The sequence below is a fragment of the Mus musculus genome, chromosome 19, assembly GCF_000001635.26.
Source record: "Mus musculus strain C57BL/6J chromosome 19, GRCm38.p6 C57BL/6J".
NCBI classification, from domain to species: Eukaryota; Metazoa; Chordata; class Mammalia; order Rodentia; family Muridae; genus Mus; species Mus musculus.
In genome coordinates this window covers 23,558,501-23,573,394 of record NC_000085.6, presented here as the reverse complement: position 1 = coordinate 23,573,394, position 14,894 = coordinate 23,558,501, and the positions used below count along the sequence as shown (strand labels likewise).

The 14,894-nt window shown below is 41.5% G+C and overlaps 1 protein-coding gene across 1 annotated transcript in view; it reads left to right on the top strand.

Annotated features, from left to right (window-relative positions):
* Positions 1–14,635, top strand: part of 1700028P14Rik (RIKEN cDNA 1700028P14 gene) — a 94,053-nt gene extending 79,418 nt beyond the window's left edge. The window contains exons 5-6 of the mRNA NM_026188.2: positions 853–910; positions 14,358–14,635. Coding sequence (NP_080464.1) covers positions 853–910; positions 14,358–14,540 — 241 coding nt within the window. The 3' untranslated portion in view covers positions 14,541–14,635. The remainder of the gene's footprint in view (positions 1–852; positions 911–14,357) is intronic.
* The last annotated feature ends 259 nt before the right edge of the window (positions 14,636–14,894 follow it).

Genomic DNA, 14,894 nt, shown 5'->3' with positions numbered 1-14,894 from the left:
TTAGCCTGCCTAAATTGGATTTTGTTGTTTTGAACAAAACAACAACAACAACAACAAACAAACAAACACAACAGCAACAAAAAGAAAACCAAGAAAATCTAGATATTTTCTTTGACTATCCATTTCTAAAATATTGCTGGGAACACAAGTACAGTTTCATTTTTATAGAAGAACAAATTATTCTTTACCCAGAATTCTAAATATAGGAACTAGGCTCCTTTTGGCTTGTAACTGGGGTTTGCCTAGTCTCCTTAATGTGCAAGTACAGTGAGCCTAGGATCACTTTGCTTACTCATTACCTATAGTTAAAACTCTGCCCTGGAGGCTTAGGATGTCAGCTCTCTTGGTTTTCATAGTGTGTGTCTTCATCTCCATCACTCTAGAGACTTCCTTTTGAACTGGGCTAGCTTACATTCCCAGTGGAAGACAAACGATTCATCTAGCATTTCTGTATGGTTAGGAGGTAGAGGCTGGGGACAGTCTATGATCTTAGACACCTTGGTATCTATCACAATCTCTTTAGTCATTACCTAGCACAGAATGTGGGGCATGAGGTCAAAGGATTTTTGAGGGAGAAAGTGGATGATAGAATCTGGAGACCACAGAGCACCTAGGATTCAAACATGGGACTTGGTAGCTATAAGTGCTAGGACAGGAGCACATTGCCTTGTGAAGAATTAGAAGTAATTGAAGGAATGCTTGCTGAAGACAGGTAGAACTGTGGAGGGCCTGGGAAGACTGGACTTAAAAAATTTTATCAGTGTCGATCTTTCCTGAAACATATATGTTTCACGCCACTATCTTTCTTTTGGGAGACATTCTTTTTCTGACATCTTGGCTTCTCCTTCCCAGGTGTTTTTCGACAACGTATTCTGAAGATTTCACTCCACAGTATGAATATCCACCACCTGTAAGTACAAGAATCATACTGTAATCCCACCCGTGTATGGGACTCATCACATCTAGTGCATAAGTTACTCTTGGTGAGAAGGGGTTGCTGAGATTTATAATGTCTTATATTTATTAAGAGACACTGTCGGCTTTAAGAATCAATGGGATGTATAATAGCTATGGTTGATTTTGGAAATTAATGGGCATTTTAGGGGAGAAAGTATTACAGTATCTAAGACATATTTATCGCTTTGTTCCTTGTTTGTTTATTGCCTCCACCCTGAATGGGACTTACCCGGAATGAAAACCACCTTCCTATTTACTTTTATCTAATGAGCATATACAAGTATGGGACTTAATTTAGCTCTGAGAAATTGAGCATTGATTTTTTTTGAGGTCCAGTTTATTATAGCTTTGAATGTATTTACATTCTAACAATTAAGCAACAGGACTGGAGGGGAAGCCTCAGTAGTCTGTGAAAAGTGTTGGGTTGACCTCAAGAATGAAGAGTTAGGGAAAGAAAGAAAGAGAGAGAAAGAGAGAGAGGGGGAGAGAGAGAGAGAAGAAGAAGAAGAAGAAGAGGAGGAAGAAGAAGAAGAAGAAGAAGAAGAAGAAGAAGAAGAAGAAGAAGAAGAAGAAGAAGAAGAAGAAGAAGAAAAGAAGAGGAAGAGGAAGAGGAAGAGGAAGAAGAAAAGAAGAAGAAGAAAAAAAGAAGAAGAAGAGGAAGAAGAAAAGAAGAAGAAGAAGAAGAAGAGGAAGAGGAAGAGGAAGAGGAAGAAGAAGAAAAGAAGAAGAAGAAAAGAAGAAGAGAAGAGGAAGAGGAAGAAGAAGAAAAGAAGAAGAAGAAGAAGAAGAAGAAGAAGAAGAAGAAGAAGAAGAAGAAGAAGAAGAAGAGGAGGAGGAGGAGGAGGAGGAGGAGGAGGAGGAGGAGGAGGAGAAGGGGAGGGAAGAAACTATATAACAGAAACAAAATAGATGTGCATTCCTACTAGATTTACCTTATGCATCTTAGCCAGTAAAATAAACAGGGATAAGTAAACAGGATGAATAAATGTTTTCATCCATTCAACACTAACTAGTCAGTACATTGTAAAGGAGAAAAACATACAGATAATTATAGCAACATGACATTTTTAAAAAAGATTTATTTATTGGTTATATGTAAGTACACTGTAGCTGTCTTCAGACACTCCAGAAGAGGGAGTCAGATCTCGTTACGGATGGTTGTGAGCCACCATGTGGTTGCTGGGATTTGAACTCCGGACCTTCAGAAGAGCAGTCCGGTGCTCTTACCCACTGAGCCATCTCACGAGCCCATGAAATACATTTTTGAAGAGAATTTTTCCAAGGTCAATCAAGAAATATTGCAATTTAGACCCAAAGAAACAGACTTTCTAACTTTCAGAGTCACTAGAATCTGGGTTTTCAGGTGACTCATTTGGTCAGCAGAGCATGATAGAAAAGACCTTGTGCTAGCTACTCCATCCTTTGCAGTCCTAAATAACCAGACTACCATTAAAGGGAGAGGCAGGGGATGAAGACTGAAGGGCATGGCTCTTGGCTAAGGCTGGAGTCTAACTGCAGCTTCTGGTTGGTTCCAGCTCCCAAGGAACTCAAGAAGAGGATGGAGCTGTTGAGTTCTTTCATTTGCTTAATAACAACAAAACAAAAGGTCCCAAGAGCTGTATGAAAGAGACAAGACTAGAAAAGTAATTATGAATGAAATGCATATGTTTAATATGACTAAAATCTCCATGGGTTTTGCCTTCTATCAGAATTTAAGATAATAGAAATTATTTGAAAGAACAAATAGAATGAGCAAATAGGAAAAAGTTGTAAAACTGATTCAGCTTTTATCAGTTTAGATAAGAAAAGAATTTATGATGCCACAAATGTTACAATTCTTGCTAACTTTTTCTGTTAAAAAATAACTCTTACTATGTAAAAACAGAAAGTATGATAGCTTGTGGATAGATACATTTAACACATATAGGAACAATTATTGCAAGAAAAATGTTGAAGATCCTACAGAAATGAGCAAAGAACACGTAATGGCAATTTATATGGTAGGAAATACAATTAGCCAAAAAGTAGGAAATATGAGTTAAGATGTTTTGCTAATGAAGTTGGCAATACTTTCACAGATAACGAGTGGGAATAAAGATAGAAGGAGGTGGTTAGTTTTATTTTTTGTTAGGCAGATAATGCATGCTTTCATCCTTCCTGGAAAGAAATTTGTCAGTCTCTATTAGGTTACCACTTAACCCAATAGATCTCCTTTAAGGAAATTTCTTCAAGTAAAAATAATTCAAAATAAGGACAAAACTACAGCCAAATATACTAGCCAGTGTACTATTTATAGTAGCAAAACCTGGAGAGTGTGTCAATATGTAGTATTAGGGATAGTGTCAGTACTTTATAATCATAGGTGGCATTGTTGAGCCTTTACATTGTTCATGAATAGTTCTTAGTAAATCTTCACTGAAGGTTAAAAAAATTAACATAAATGTGTGTATTTCAACAAAACTATATGGAAATATATATATAGAATTTAAAAAACATGGAGAAACTCTCAAAATGTCAGTAAAATTGTCTATTAAAGGTGAAATTGGATGATTTTCTTTACCTTTGTATTTTTTAGAATTTTTTAGTGCAACAAAACATAATAAAAAATTACAGTCCGTATACACATGCAAAAACTTGTTTTTAAAGGCCAGTGAGATGGCTGAATAGGTAGAGACATTAACCACCAAGCCTGCCAACCTAAGTTCATGCCTAAAATCCACCTGGTGGGTGGGGGGAACTGACACGCGAAAGTTGTCCTCTGACATCCATATGCACCATAACACGTGAGTTGCCCATCCAGAATAAAGAAACACACGAAGGAAATGAATACATTATTTCAAAAGAATTTCAGAGCTGGTCCCTTATTTTCACAAGATTTGATTTTATCTTTAAACAAAGTGAAGTTGTGAGGTCTAATTTCATCTCTGTTTCTGTGAAAAAAAAAAAAAATAAACCAAAAGCCCCAGGTTGCAGCCCATCACTGTGGGGGAAGTTACAATGGCAGGAGCTTGAAGGAATTCGTCATATCATACCGTCTCCATTACTCTATTACTGTGATAAGACGCCATGCAAAGGTAGAGTTTATCCGGTGCTGTGTTCCAGAGGGTTAGAGTCTTGAGTACCAAGGTGTGGAGCATGACAGCAGACAGGTGGGCTTGGTTTTGGAGAAGTAGCTGAGAGTTTACATCATCTTGATCCACAAATGTGTTTGTGTATTAGAAAAGGGGGTTGGGAAGAGAGAGGAGAGGTAAGAGAGAGGAGGAAGAGGAGGAGAGGAGAGGGAGGGAGGGACTAGGAATGGTAATTATCTTCTGAAACCTCAAAACCTGCTCCCAGTGGCATACCTCCTCCGCAAGCCCACACCTCCTAATCCTTTCAAAACAGTTATACTGACTGGGTACCAAGTATTCTAACCTTGAATATGAGTATATGGGGGCCATTCCCATTCAAACCACCACACACATATACAATAAAGGCAAACAGGAACAAATTCTGATCCATCGGGGGCATAGAACAGACACAGGAACTGAACTGTGACCCCTGAGCCAGACTGTCATAGAGCTTCTAAGACTGGAATCCGTAGACATCTGTGCCAAGTTATGAGTGCATTCTCCCACCAATCAGGATTTGTGGATAGGGGACTTTCTTAGGAATGTGTCCTTGTGGTACACTTATCCTGTTCCATTGGTTGGGTTATTGAACTGTGGTGGGGTGACTTGCCTAGCATTCATATCTGAACTTGCCAACCAGGATGTCAGGTACCCATGTACATGTCTCTTTCTACCAAGCAGGATGTGGGTTACCCAGGGAGGTCTTGGGAACTTAACCTTTATTTGATCCCTATTCAAAATGGATTTTTTATTAAAGATTTATAAGCCCCAGTACAGGGGAACGCCAGGGCCAAAAAGGGGGAGTGGGTGGGTAGGGGAGTGGGGGTGGGTGGGTATGGGGGACTTTTGGTATAGCATTGGAAATGTAAATGAGCTAAATACCTAATAAAAAATTAAAAAAAAATGGCTTCAGTTTGGTTCCTTCTTACTAGGGGTAAGGCAGGGAAGGCATCACCCCACCCCCACAGCGCCTCATGGCAGATAAGTGTTGGGGCCAGCTCTCATCCTCGGAGCTGGCTCACCTGGGTCCCCACCACCAGGTCAACTCTGTGCTGTCCAGGTGAGGTTCAGGGCCTACTCTCCTGGGTGCTGCAGCAGATGAGGGACAGGGCTAACTCAAATGAGCCCATGACCCTGTGGGAAGACTCCCAGACTGCCAGAGGTGGTGAGGGGAGTGGGTGGGCAGCATGACCTCTGAGCCTCTGCCTCAGGACAAGCTCACCCACATCCTTGCCACCAGAGCCAGCTCCACTGTACTGCCCGAGTGAGGTTCAGGGCCAATTTTCTCAAGTGCTGCCATTGGTGAGAGAAGGGGCCAGCTCTCCAGAATGCTGCAGCCATTGAGGAATTCCCAGTGGCTACCCTAACCAGGAAGTCCTCATATTCTCTAGTTGTAGTATGAGCCATGGGCATCAACATTGTCCCTTGCCACTGCATAGTCTTGGACTCAGGGATGGCCCTTAGTGGTAGCTCTGGATGGGACCTCACCATGGCCCCAAGTGGTGGGGCTAGCCACTCGAAACAGGCTACTTCTTTCCACCCCAAGTCTCCAGTTCCATCTCTCTTCACGATGTTCAAGCTGCTCCACTTCTCTTTCTCTCCCATTTCAGAGACTCCCATCTCCCATCTTTCACATACTCAGATATTGTGGTGGCTCCCACTGCAGGCTGGACACATGGCTGGTGGGCCCATGGGTAGCAATCCCAAATAAAGGGTATTTTAAGTTTTGTTTTATGTTTGTGTAACAAGAGAACATTGCAATTCTTAGAGTCTACTGATTTAAGGATTGCTGAGCTCTAATGGAGACATATTATCCTGATATGTTTTCACACTAGAGTCTAGGCATCTGGATTTGTGATGATTGTAATTCTGAGTGCTGACATCTGGTTTTGTCTTTGTTGGGCAAGTGTTTTGTTACTTGGTTTTTTGTTGCCTTTAAAGGGTTTAGTGGCTGTATGTTGCCTGGTAGGGAATTTTTCTGGGATCCTGCCATGTGTAGTTACTAGGGATTCTGGGTAAAATGTGTTTCTACGTATTGGAAGTCAACATTTAGAAATAAGGATGGGCAGGGGTGGGAGGGAGTGGTGAGAGAGTTCACAGGAGGGAAGAAAGCAGGGTGTTCTACAAGGATTGGCTTAGGTTCCTGGAAATTGGGGCAGAGAGTAAGGAGAGGCCACAACTGTTAGTCTGCTACAGAGCTGGAGATGAGACTGGGAATTGCATATGGAGGACAGGAGGGAGAGTAAAGATCTGAAGTGTGCATATGTGCTCACCTGGTCTCCTTGTTCCTAGAGTGCTTGGGTGGTGGGGTTCTAGAGAATGCCTGCTGGCCTTGAGGTTTGGGATGCAGGATGAGTAGGGAGGAAGGTTGATGAGATCTAAGTGATGCTGAAGATAGCAAGGGGAGGCCACAGCAGGTGAGCTGCTACAGATCTGAGGGCGGGGTTGGGGGCGGGATTTGGAGGAGGTGAGTTAGCCTCCCTCCAAGTTCTCTGTGAGTTCAACTTTTTGATATGATTTGACTCTGTCTCTTTGGCTCTGTTCCGTTACAAAAGTATCTGTTTTATGACTAAGTATTTTTTTTTATTGAAAACCTTGGCAGACATTTTATTCTGTCAATTTGAAAACTGGATAATAAATATGTTAATTTTCTGTTCATTTTGTGAGTCATTAATATTTCAGGACTGTATTACAAGAAAGTTGGACTCTGAAGTGATATTTAGTGTCACATCCTTTCCATAGAATGTAAAGGATGTCACTGTTGTCCTGATTATCATGCTCCTCCTAACAGTGGTTAGCCACCATGTGCCTTTGCCTCTAGGCAAGGTTACAGAACACAGCTCTGAATCAAATAATTTGGGACTATGAGAGATTTGACTTTCTTCTTTTCAACTGTTTGACTTCTACAGAGAACACATATGCCTTCTATACAGGAAAAATTATTTTAAAAATCAAGAGCCTTAGGCTTCAAATTTTCATGCAATATATCATATCATGTGATTATAAATACAAATAAAGCATTGTCAAAGAAAAATGTCCTCAGATAATACTGAATAAAGAATAAGAAAAGTGATACATGTACGTCCTACGGCTGAAGGGATAGGGCTAATTATAACATGTACCTTAGAAAGAGGTAGGTGTTGGTAGCTAGTGTCTCATAGGCTGCTGGGAGTGTTACTACCTGGGACTTAAGTGGTGCAATGCTACTTTTAAAAGTCTTGAAGTGAGCGTTCACATAAAAACCTTATTATATGGACTACATTTGTTAATTGTGCAGCAATTTGTATTTGTGCTCATGGTCTAAGCGTCTTTATACCATTTGTGACAATTTCCTTGTGGTTCAATGTTTGGAACAACACAAATGTTTTTTTTTTCTTTAAAAATGTATTAAGTAAAAAGAAATAACAAATACTTCTTAAATGTATAACAAAACACACCCCACTAGTTACATATTTATTATCCTCACTAGTTAAACATTAATTATTGCTAGATTGGTTGATGACTGTTATTTTTATTTTATAATATAACCATTGAGAGGAAAGAGCAGTTAGTAGGAACAAACTTGCTTGACATTTAGTGGAGAAACGAGTAAGGCCTGTTCCTCAGTGCCACCCAGGGTAGGGAAGGAAGATTCTTGCTCATTTCCTCTTATGCTGCTCTGTGTGTGTACTTAGAAGACTTTACTAAGGGAAGGCAGGGTCTTTATTCATGTGCATAAGAGTCATAGAATGTTTATACATGATGTATGCTAATATTTATAAAAGAAGACCCCACAGGCAATCTATAAAATACATATCCTTTGGTTTTGTCCATGGGACATTTACATCAGTCACATCAGATGCTAGCTGCTTCAAATGACTTTTATGAGTAAATGAGGTACCCAAAATGCGTGTACTTATGGGCATACTTGGGAAGGATGGTCTTTGCTGTACTAATGCCAGGCGGGTAATGGCTGTCTTTACAATACACGCAAGGTTAGTTCATAGTGACTGATTTGGCCGGGAAACAGCCCATTATACACGTTTATGGATGAACCGGATGGAGGGACTGAAACTGCTTTCAAATTATGAGACAAAATTAGGCAGTTAACAATGTTCCAGAAGGCTTGTCGCCAACTGAAAATGACCTTGAAAAACAAAACTATCCAATTGGAAAGGAACCAAGGACATAGAATGAAATCAGAAAGAATATAACCTCAGAATGGCTTTTTGGAAGGATTAGAATAGTTGACTGAGGGTTTGGTACGCAAGTTGGCGAAGGAACAGCACTGTCATTTTATCAGGGAAATAAATGATACAGGAGACAATGGTACACAAGGGTACCCACATAACCTCTGGTAGAGTCAGGAGTCGTTTATTCACAGAATATGGGTGACTAAACCATGCTTCTTTAATCTTAAAGAATAAGAATATAGCAACCAGTAAGCACAGGGTGTGAGGCATCGTGGGCTTGGGCCAGCCTGTTATGTAAAGATGCTATGAATGGTGTTATCAGTCTATAATGATAAAACATGTCACTTGTCTGAACTATGTGAAAGTCAGTTGAGAAACCCACTCGCCCAGAAGCCTATGGTAACATCCTAGGGGGCCTTGCCATAATCCATAGAAGAGAAACAGGGAAGCACAACAAACGAATGAGAAGAAGAAACCTCCTTGGCCGGTTTTCCCCAGGCTAGCCTTCTTTATGCTCTTGCTGCAGCTTCAGTGGCTTCCGGTGTCTGCAGGGCTGTCTACACCCAGCATTCCTGTGTTCGGTGCCTTTCACCAGCATGTTTTATTCAATTCCCTTAACCCTTTTCTGAGCAGCATATGCTCAGGTGACTAGAAATGGATTCATCCCGTTGCATTTTGTACTGTTGCATCTTTCAAAGTTAGTGTTAGTGGCTTCCACTGAATACTTTAACCTCCCTGGTCATCCTAGATCTACACTAATCTCCTGGCCACTGCTCCTTTCTGCCTTCACTTCTTTTTAGACCCAGTCATGGGCACCATTGGCTCCCAGAACACCACTCCTCCAATTTGACACAACCTCGGAGAATTCATCTGCCCCACTATCTCTGCACCTAACATTCTGGGGTTATGATTTTGATTATTATACAGTTTAAATCTTATAAGAACATTTCAAAAAATATACATAACATCTATTAGAGTCAGCAGTAGGTGACTGAACTATGCTTCTTTATCCTAAATAAAACAACACTCATGCCAGAGCAAGGACATATAGCTATGGTACAGTTTTCAACCTCAGGGAAATTCATGGAGTACAATTATGTAATCCACAGTCTACAACAGATACGAGCCATGGTACCTGTGATGTTCTCTATAGCTATTTTTCCCCCTGCTGATGATCACTGCTGCGTGTAGGGCACTGACTTCTCTCCAGGCCATCTGTCCCATCGCACCATCTTCCAAATAAACATTTTGTACCCATGCCATCTCAAATTAGAAATGCATAAAATGTGACTCATCATTTCCCCGTTAAAGATGTCCTCCCCCATCCCCGTGTGTCTTATTCTTTTTAGTGGTGTTACAACTCTCCCCACCATATAGATTTGATGCTATGAATCATCTTGGATTCTTTGTACCCAGTTAGCCATGAAAATGCTCTAAGCTCTTTCTGTGAAATGTCCCTTCTCTAGATCCTGCAGGAATCTCAGTGAAATAATGCTTATTACCACACACACACAAAGCATACACTTCCTAGTTAGCCTTGTCTACCTGAAGGGCTCAGAAAAGTCTATCAAATCCTAGCTCAGCCTCAGAGAAAAAGGCAGAAACCGTGGGCTTGGTAGCACTGAATACTGCCCCCCCCAATGTGTAGCAATTCAAATGTCTGTTTCTACATAGAACTCTGAACTCTTCCTACAACCACTAAGGAAAGGCTAGATACGGATTTTAGGTATTCTATTGGAGTGCTGAGCATATGATAACTGTCTTGTGTTTGAGGGGGAACTGAGTCTAACTGGTAGCTAGGCTTCTTCTTACCAACTCTATCACTGGGGACAACTGTCTCTGGACAGAGCCTTTTGATGTTACAGCTTAGTTACTATACAAAGTATATCTAAGTCTCCCCTCCCCTCCCCTCCTCGACTCCCCCTCCCCCTCCCTCCCCTCCCCCCTCCTCTCCCCCCTCCCCTTCCCTCCCCTCCCCATTATCTATTTGTAAGTTTTGTAAAAACAGGATCCCACACTGTAGCCTAGTCTGGCTTCAAGACAATCCTTGAACCTTAGCCTACTAAGTGTGTGTGTGGGGGGGTATTATAGGAGTGATTCACTGTGTCCAGCTCAATATCTCTTGAAAACACTCTCACTTTCTCAAAGATCTCCTGTGCCCTGTGTGCAGCCAAGAACTAATGAATCAAAGCCAAGACTACTATCTTTTCAAAGTTCTTGCTCTAAGGTTGGCTGGTCTGGATTGCATCTGGAATCTTGACTTTCAGGATCAGGATCACAATTCCCTTATCAGGGTGGCCCCTTGTGCCAAAAGCTAATCATGCAGCCAGCATGGTTTGTGCCAAACACCTGCTTTTCTTCTTTAAGTATGAAATGTTGGTGCATGAAGATCGAAGTTGGATGTGATCGGTGCCCAATAAGAAATCTGGCCATGCATTTCTAACAAGCTTTCCCTGTGTAGAGGCTTTCTCCTCATCCGCTCACTGGGACAGTAATCCAGGGGTCCGCACCTGGCATACTCTGGACTTCAGCCCATGCACCTGTTCTCAGGGATGATTTTGTTTTATATCCTTGTGAGATAAACGATCTGAGCTACACGTAGAACTCGAAAAACACAACTGTGAGTTTTCCTACAAAATTATCAGATCCAAGGGGGATTTGAGGTTCTTGGCCCAACTTATTCTTCTCTCCCAAAAGAGGAGAGAAAGAAGCTTGTTAAAAATGACTGTAACTGGTGCCCCACCCATATGGATGGATGCCCTTTTCTGAGAGGCTGAGTCTGTTTCATACCGTGGGATCCGGATGAGATGTGTCTCTGCTGGAAATAGTGCTGTGTGACTTTGATTAAAAACCAGGGCACATTCCTCTCAATTCACTTGGTGTCATGTTCATTCTCAGAACTTGGCCCCCACTGAGGAAGCCCAGGCGCACACACAGGAAGGGCCTGTGCAGTTGTTCTAGCCAGTGGCCCAGAGCAGATCCCAGTGGAAATGTACCATTAACTATGACCTGCAATGGGAAGATGCTCCCAGGCCCTGGGTCTCAAGGAACCCTCAGTTTTCAGGCCGTCCCAGCGGATGCCTGAGGCGTGTGTTATGAGGTGCTGCCTTTGATGTATCTTGTCTGAATTCCTGATCCAAAGAATCGAGTTTGCATATGGCTTTCTGTCTCTCCCCATCTGGAGCAAGGCATTGGGTGCTCTCTGCTTGTCACTAGTGGCTAACATAGACCAATGATGTAATCCACAGCCCTTTTCCTTTCTGAGCTTCGCTGGAGATGGCTTGGCCCCCTTTCCACTCTCATTGGTACTGGAGATGCCACAGAAGCCTCTTGGACTCACATTTTGTCTCCACTCCAGTGATCTCTTCATCAATACCCCTTTTCAGAACTGCAGCTCCTTCCGGATCTTGGCCATGCCACGACATCCAAGGTAGCTCAGAAGAGATGACTCTTAGAGATCCCTTCTGCCTGCCCATCCAAAGCAAGTAAAAGGCAGAGTGACAGGTCACCAGTTTTAAAAGTTCTCAACTGGATTGGGGCCAGGAGACATATTTTTCTTATGAATTATCTACTAGACTTCTTTCTGTCCAGAAGAAAGGGACCCTTCATGGTTAAAGAGCATGAGGCAAACACTGATTAAAACCTGCTGTCCCAATTTCCTTCTCTTTCAGCTTTTTTTCCCAAGGGTTCCCAGATAGACCCTATTTTCTTCCCTCCCCAAGTCTGTAAGCCATCGGAGTAGAGGATATTTTCTGTATACAACTAAGGCAACCCTGTGTTCTCCTGTTTGATCACTGGTGTTCTGACTCCTCAACCCTGTGCATTTACGGTGAGGTGAATATCTTGCTGGGGGAAAAAATGTTTTTCACGCTGCAAACCAGCATTACTTTGGTCTTTGACTAGTATTGCTCTGAAACATATTTTAAACTCCATTTGAGCAAATGAGTAGTTGCATACACTGATGGGAAAACATTAATTTTTAAATTAACTTCCTGTGTTTATTGGTTTGCATGGTGCTCCAAATTGCTTGTTTGTTTGGGATTCCCACTTTGCCTTTGGGCCTGAGCTGCAGTCACTGTGGGGTACCTGCTTCTTTCATGGTCCATCTCAGGGCTTTTGCTTCCTTTGAAAGGTTCCTTGTTTTACTTCATAATGAGAAAGTTCATCTTCCCAGTTCCTAATGATGTTGTTGTTGCTTCTGAATGCCTGCTTTTTTTTTTTAACCTTTCTGATTCCCAGTCATCCACTTTATCAGTCTCTTGCTGTCTGGTGTCTGCTCTGCTGCCATGGCTTTGATGCTTTTCCTTGTTCCAAGGGCCTCAGTATTCTCATGTTGCATGAGAAATTATGTCAAGATGCTTTTAGCAAGATGCCCACAATCCAGCTTAAACTGAATCAGGCAGTAAAAACAATCGATTGGCTCGCATTTTGGAGACGTTAGACCTCGGGAAAGGATCAATACTACAATGTATCCTGTTTCTTACTGACTCTCCAGTCTGCCTTTTACAAGTGTTGGCTTCAGGGGCTAGAGAGACCCTGGGTTTAATACCTAGCCCTGGAAACTAAATTAAAAGAAAAGAAAACTTGATTTCACAATATACTGGCTGCAGGGGATGCTTCCAGTAGCAATCTGGTCTAGAAGCTTTCTCATTTAAGTCGGCAAAGTCTCTAATGACTTGTTCTAATCTTTGAAGACCTGCTGACTTGAGAATGGGGTGAAAATACCTCACTTTTCCTAGGCCTGTTAGGAGTCTACTCTTACTTCTGGGCAGCGGTCACCCTGCTACACACTGGCAGTTATACACTGCAAGAGGGAACCCAGGGTGAGCTGGGATGAACGCTCAACATTTTGTATGAAAGATTAAGCTCACATCCTCCTTGGATCTCTGACCACTCTGGTCACTTGAAATTGGCATCAGCAGGGGTATTTATGTCACAGAGACCGGTGACTGTTACCCACTGGCTCATTTATCTGGCTGGCAGGTGTGTTGTAATGTGAGTTAATAGGCAGCAACCTTTTGTCTGGTTTCTCTAACTTCAGAATCACTCCTGTCAGTGCACATGTTGATTTTAAATACTTTTACTGAGATAAAATTCACATACTATGGAATCCATCCCTTCTAAGAACTCGGCTTCTTTCACTTCAAGTCTATTCTCACTCAGGCCATGGTATTCATCAGTCCTTTAGTTCCTTGGTACAGTGTAACATCTGTTTATCCATCCATCAGGGATATCCATCCATAGGGAGGGGGTGGGGGTGGGGGTGGGGTGGGGGGCAGGGTTGCTGCTGGAACTCCTCAGGCAGGGCCTGGCCACTTTCCTGTCTTGAGGGTTTACTAAGTATACAAAGTTTACGAAGGTCCACCGCCTACCCCTTGAGTGGCATGAATGGCCAAGGTGCTCAACCCATGATGGTCACAGCACAGATAAGTGGATCCTAAGGTTAAAAGCATGGTTAAAACGTCAATAAAAAAGAAATCTGAGATGAGAGCATCGTTGGTGTTCTTTAACAGTTTTAAAGCGTGGGCAGTTTCATTTCAATCTTGTTCTCGTGTTTTAAACTTAGAACTGATTTAAAGTAGAAATGAGGTGATGAGTTTTTCAGGCCTTATGTTGTAGCTCTGCCATCACTCCTGGTATAGTCAGAAAGAATCATTGCTTTCTTGAGAAATGGTCAACAATAGCGTCATAGTTATTACTATGAAGCTTGAAGTGGCCTAAGGATAAGCATCTTAAACTAGATTGGGTTGTCTTGGGTCAAATTTCTCACAGTAATGAGTCTTGGAGTTTGAGATCCACCACTGTGGAAAGCATGATTTAATACTAATTATTAAAAATTTAACACGAGATACTGTTCTTCAGGATAATCCTGACTCACCAATAAAAAGCACTGAAGAAAGTAGTTAACTCTAATTGCGTTGGTTTTTTTTAGATTACTGTGGAAGTTCTTATAAAATCCCTAACCAGTGTTTAGTTGCTCTTCATTGAAGCATTTGGTAAAACCAAATTAATCAGTCATTGAAAAATTCACCTTTAGTCATAAAAAACAAGTTTTGGTGCATGCTCCTTTAAACATAGACTTCAGTCGCTGATCATTATTATTATTTTCTCATTGCAGGCCTGTCCTCGCCGAGAAGAGTACTCCATAGTCCACAGGAAGTGCCGTTCTCAATTCACAGACCTCAATGGCTCCAAAAGACTTGGCATCAACACATGGCACGATGAGAGTGGAATTTATGCTAATTCAGAGGCAAAACAAAAACTCTACGCATTGGCTAGAAATCCTATTGTCCCATTTTAAAAAAGCAATGTATACAACCAGACCCTCATGCTAATGAAAAACGACAAATGTAGTAGTTAATAATTTTCATAATAAAAACAAAGCCTTCCAAATCTAAGGAAATGTTTATATTCATATTATCATGAGATACCCTGATATTGATATTTTCCCAAATTTTACATATGTACAACTAAGAAGAGGCACATAATTCCAGGATGCAATGTTGGTTGGTTTCTTTGTTGTATGGAATATGCATTTCTTTTATTGTTACAAAAATGAACTATCCAACCTGTGATTGTTTAGCATGTAGATCGTTTTTTTTTTAAGTGAGTCAATTTTATTTCATTTTTGGGTGGTGTTGGGAATTATATGCAG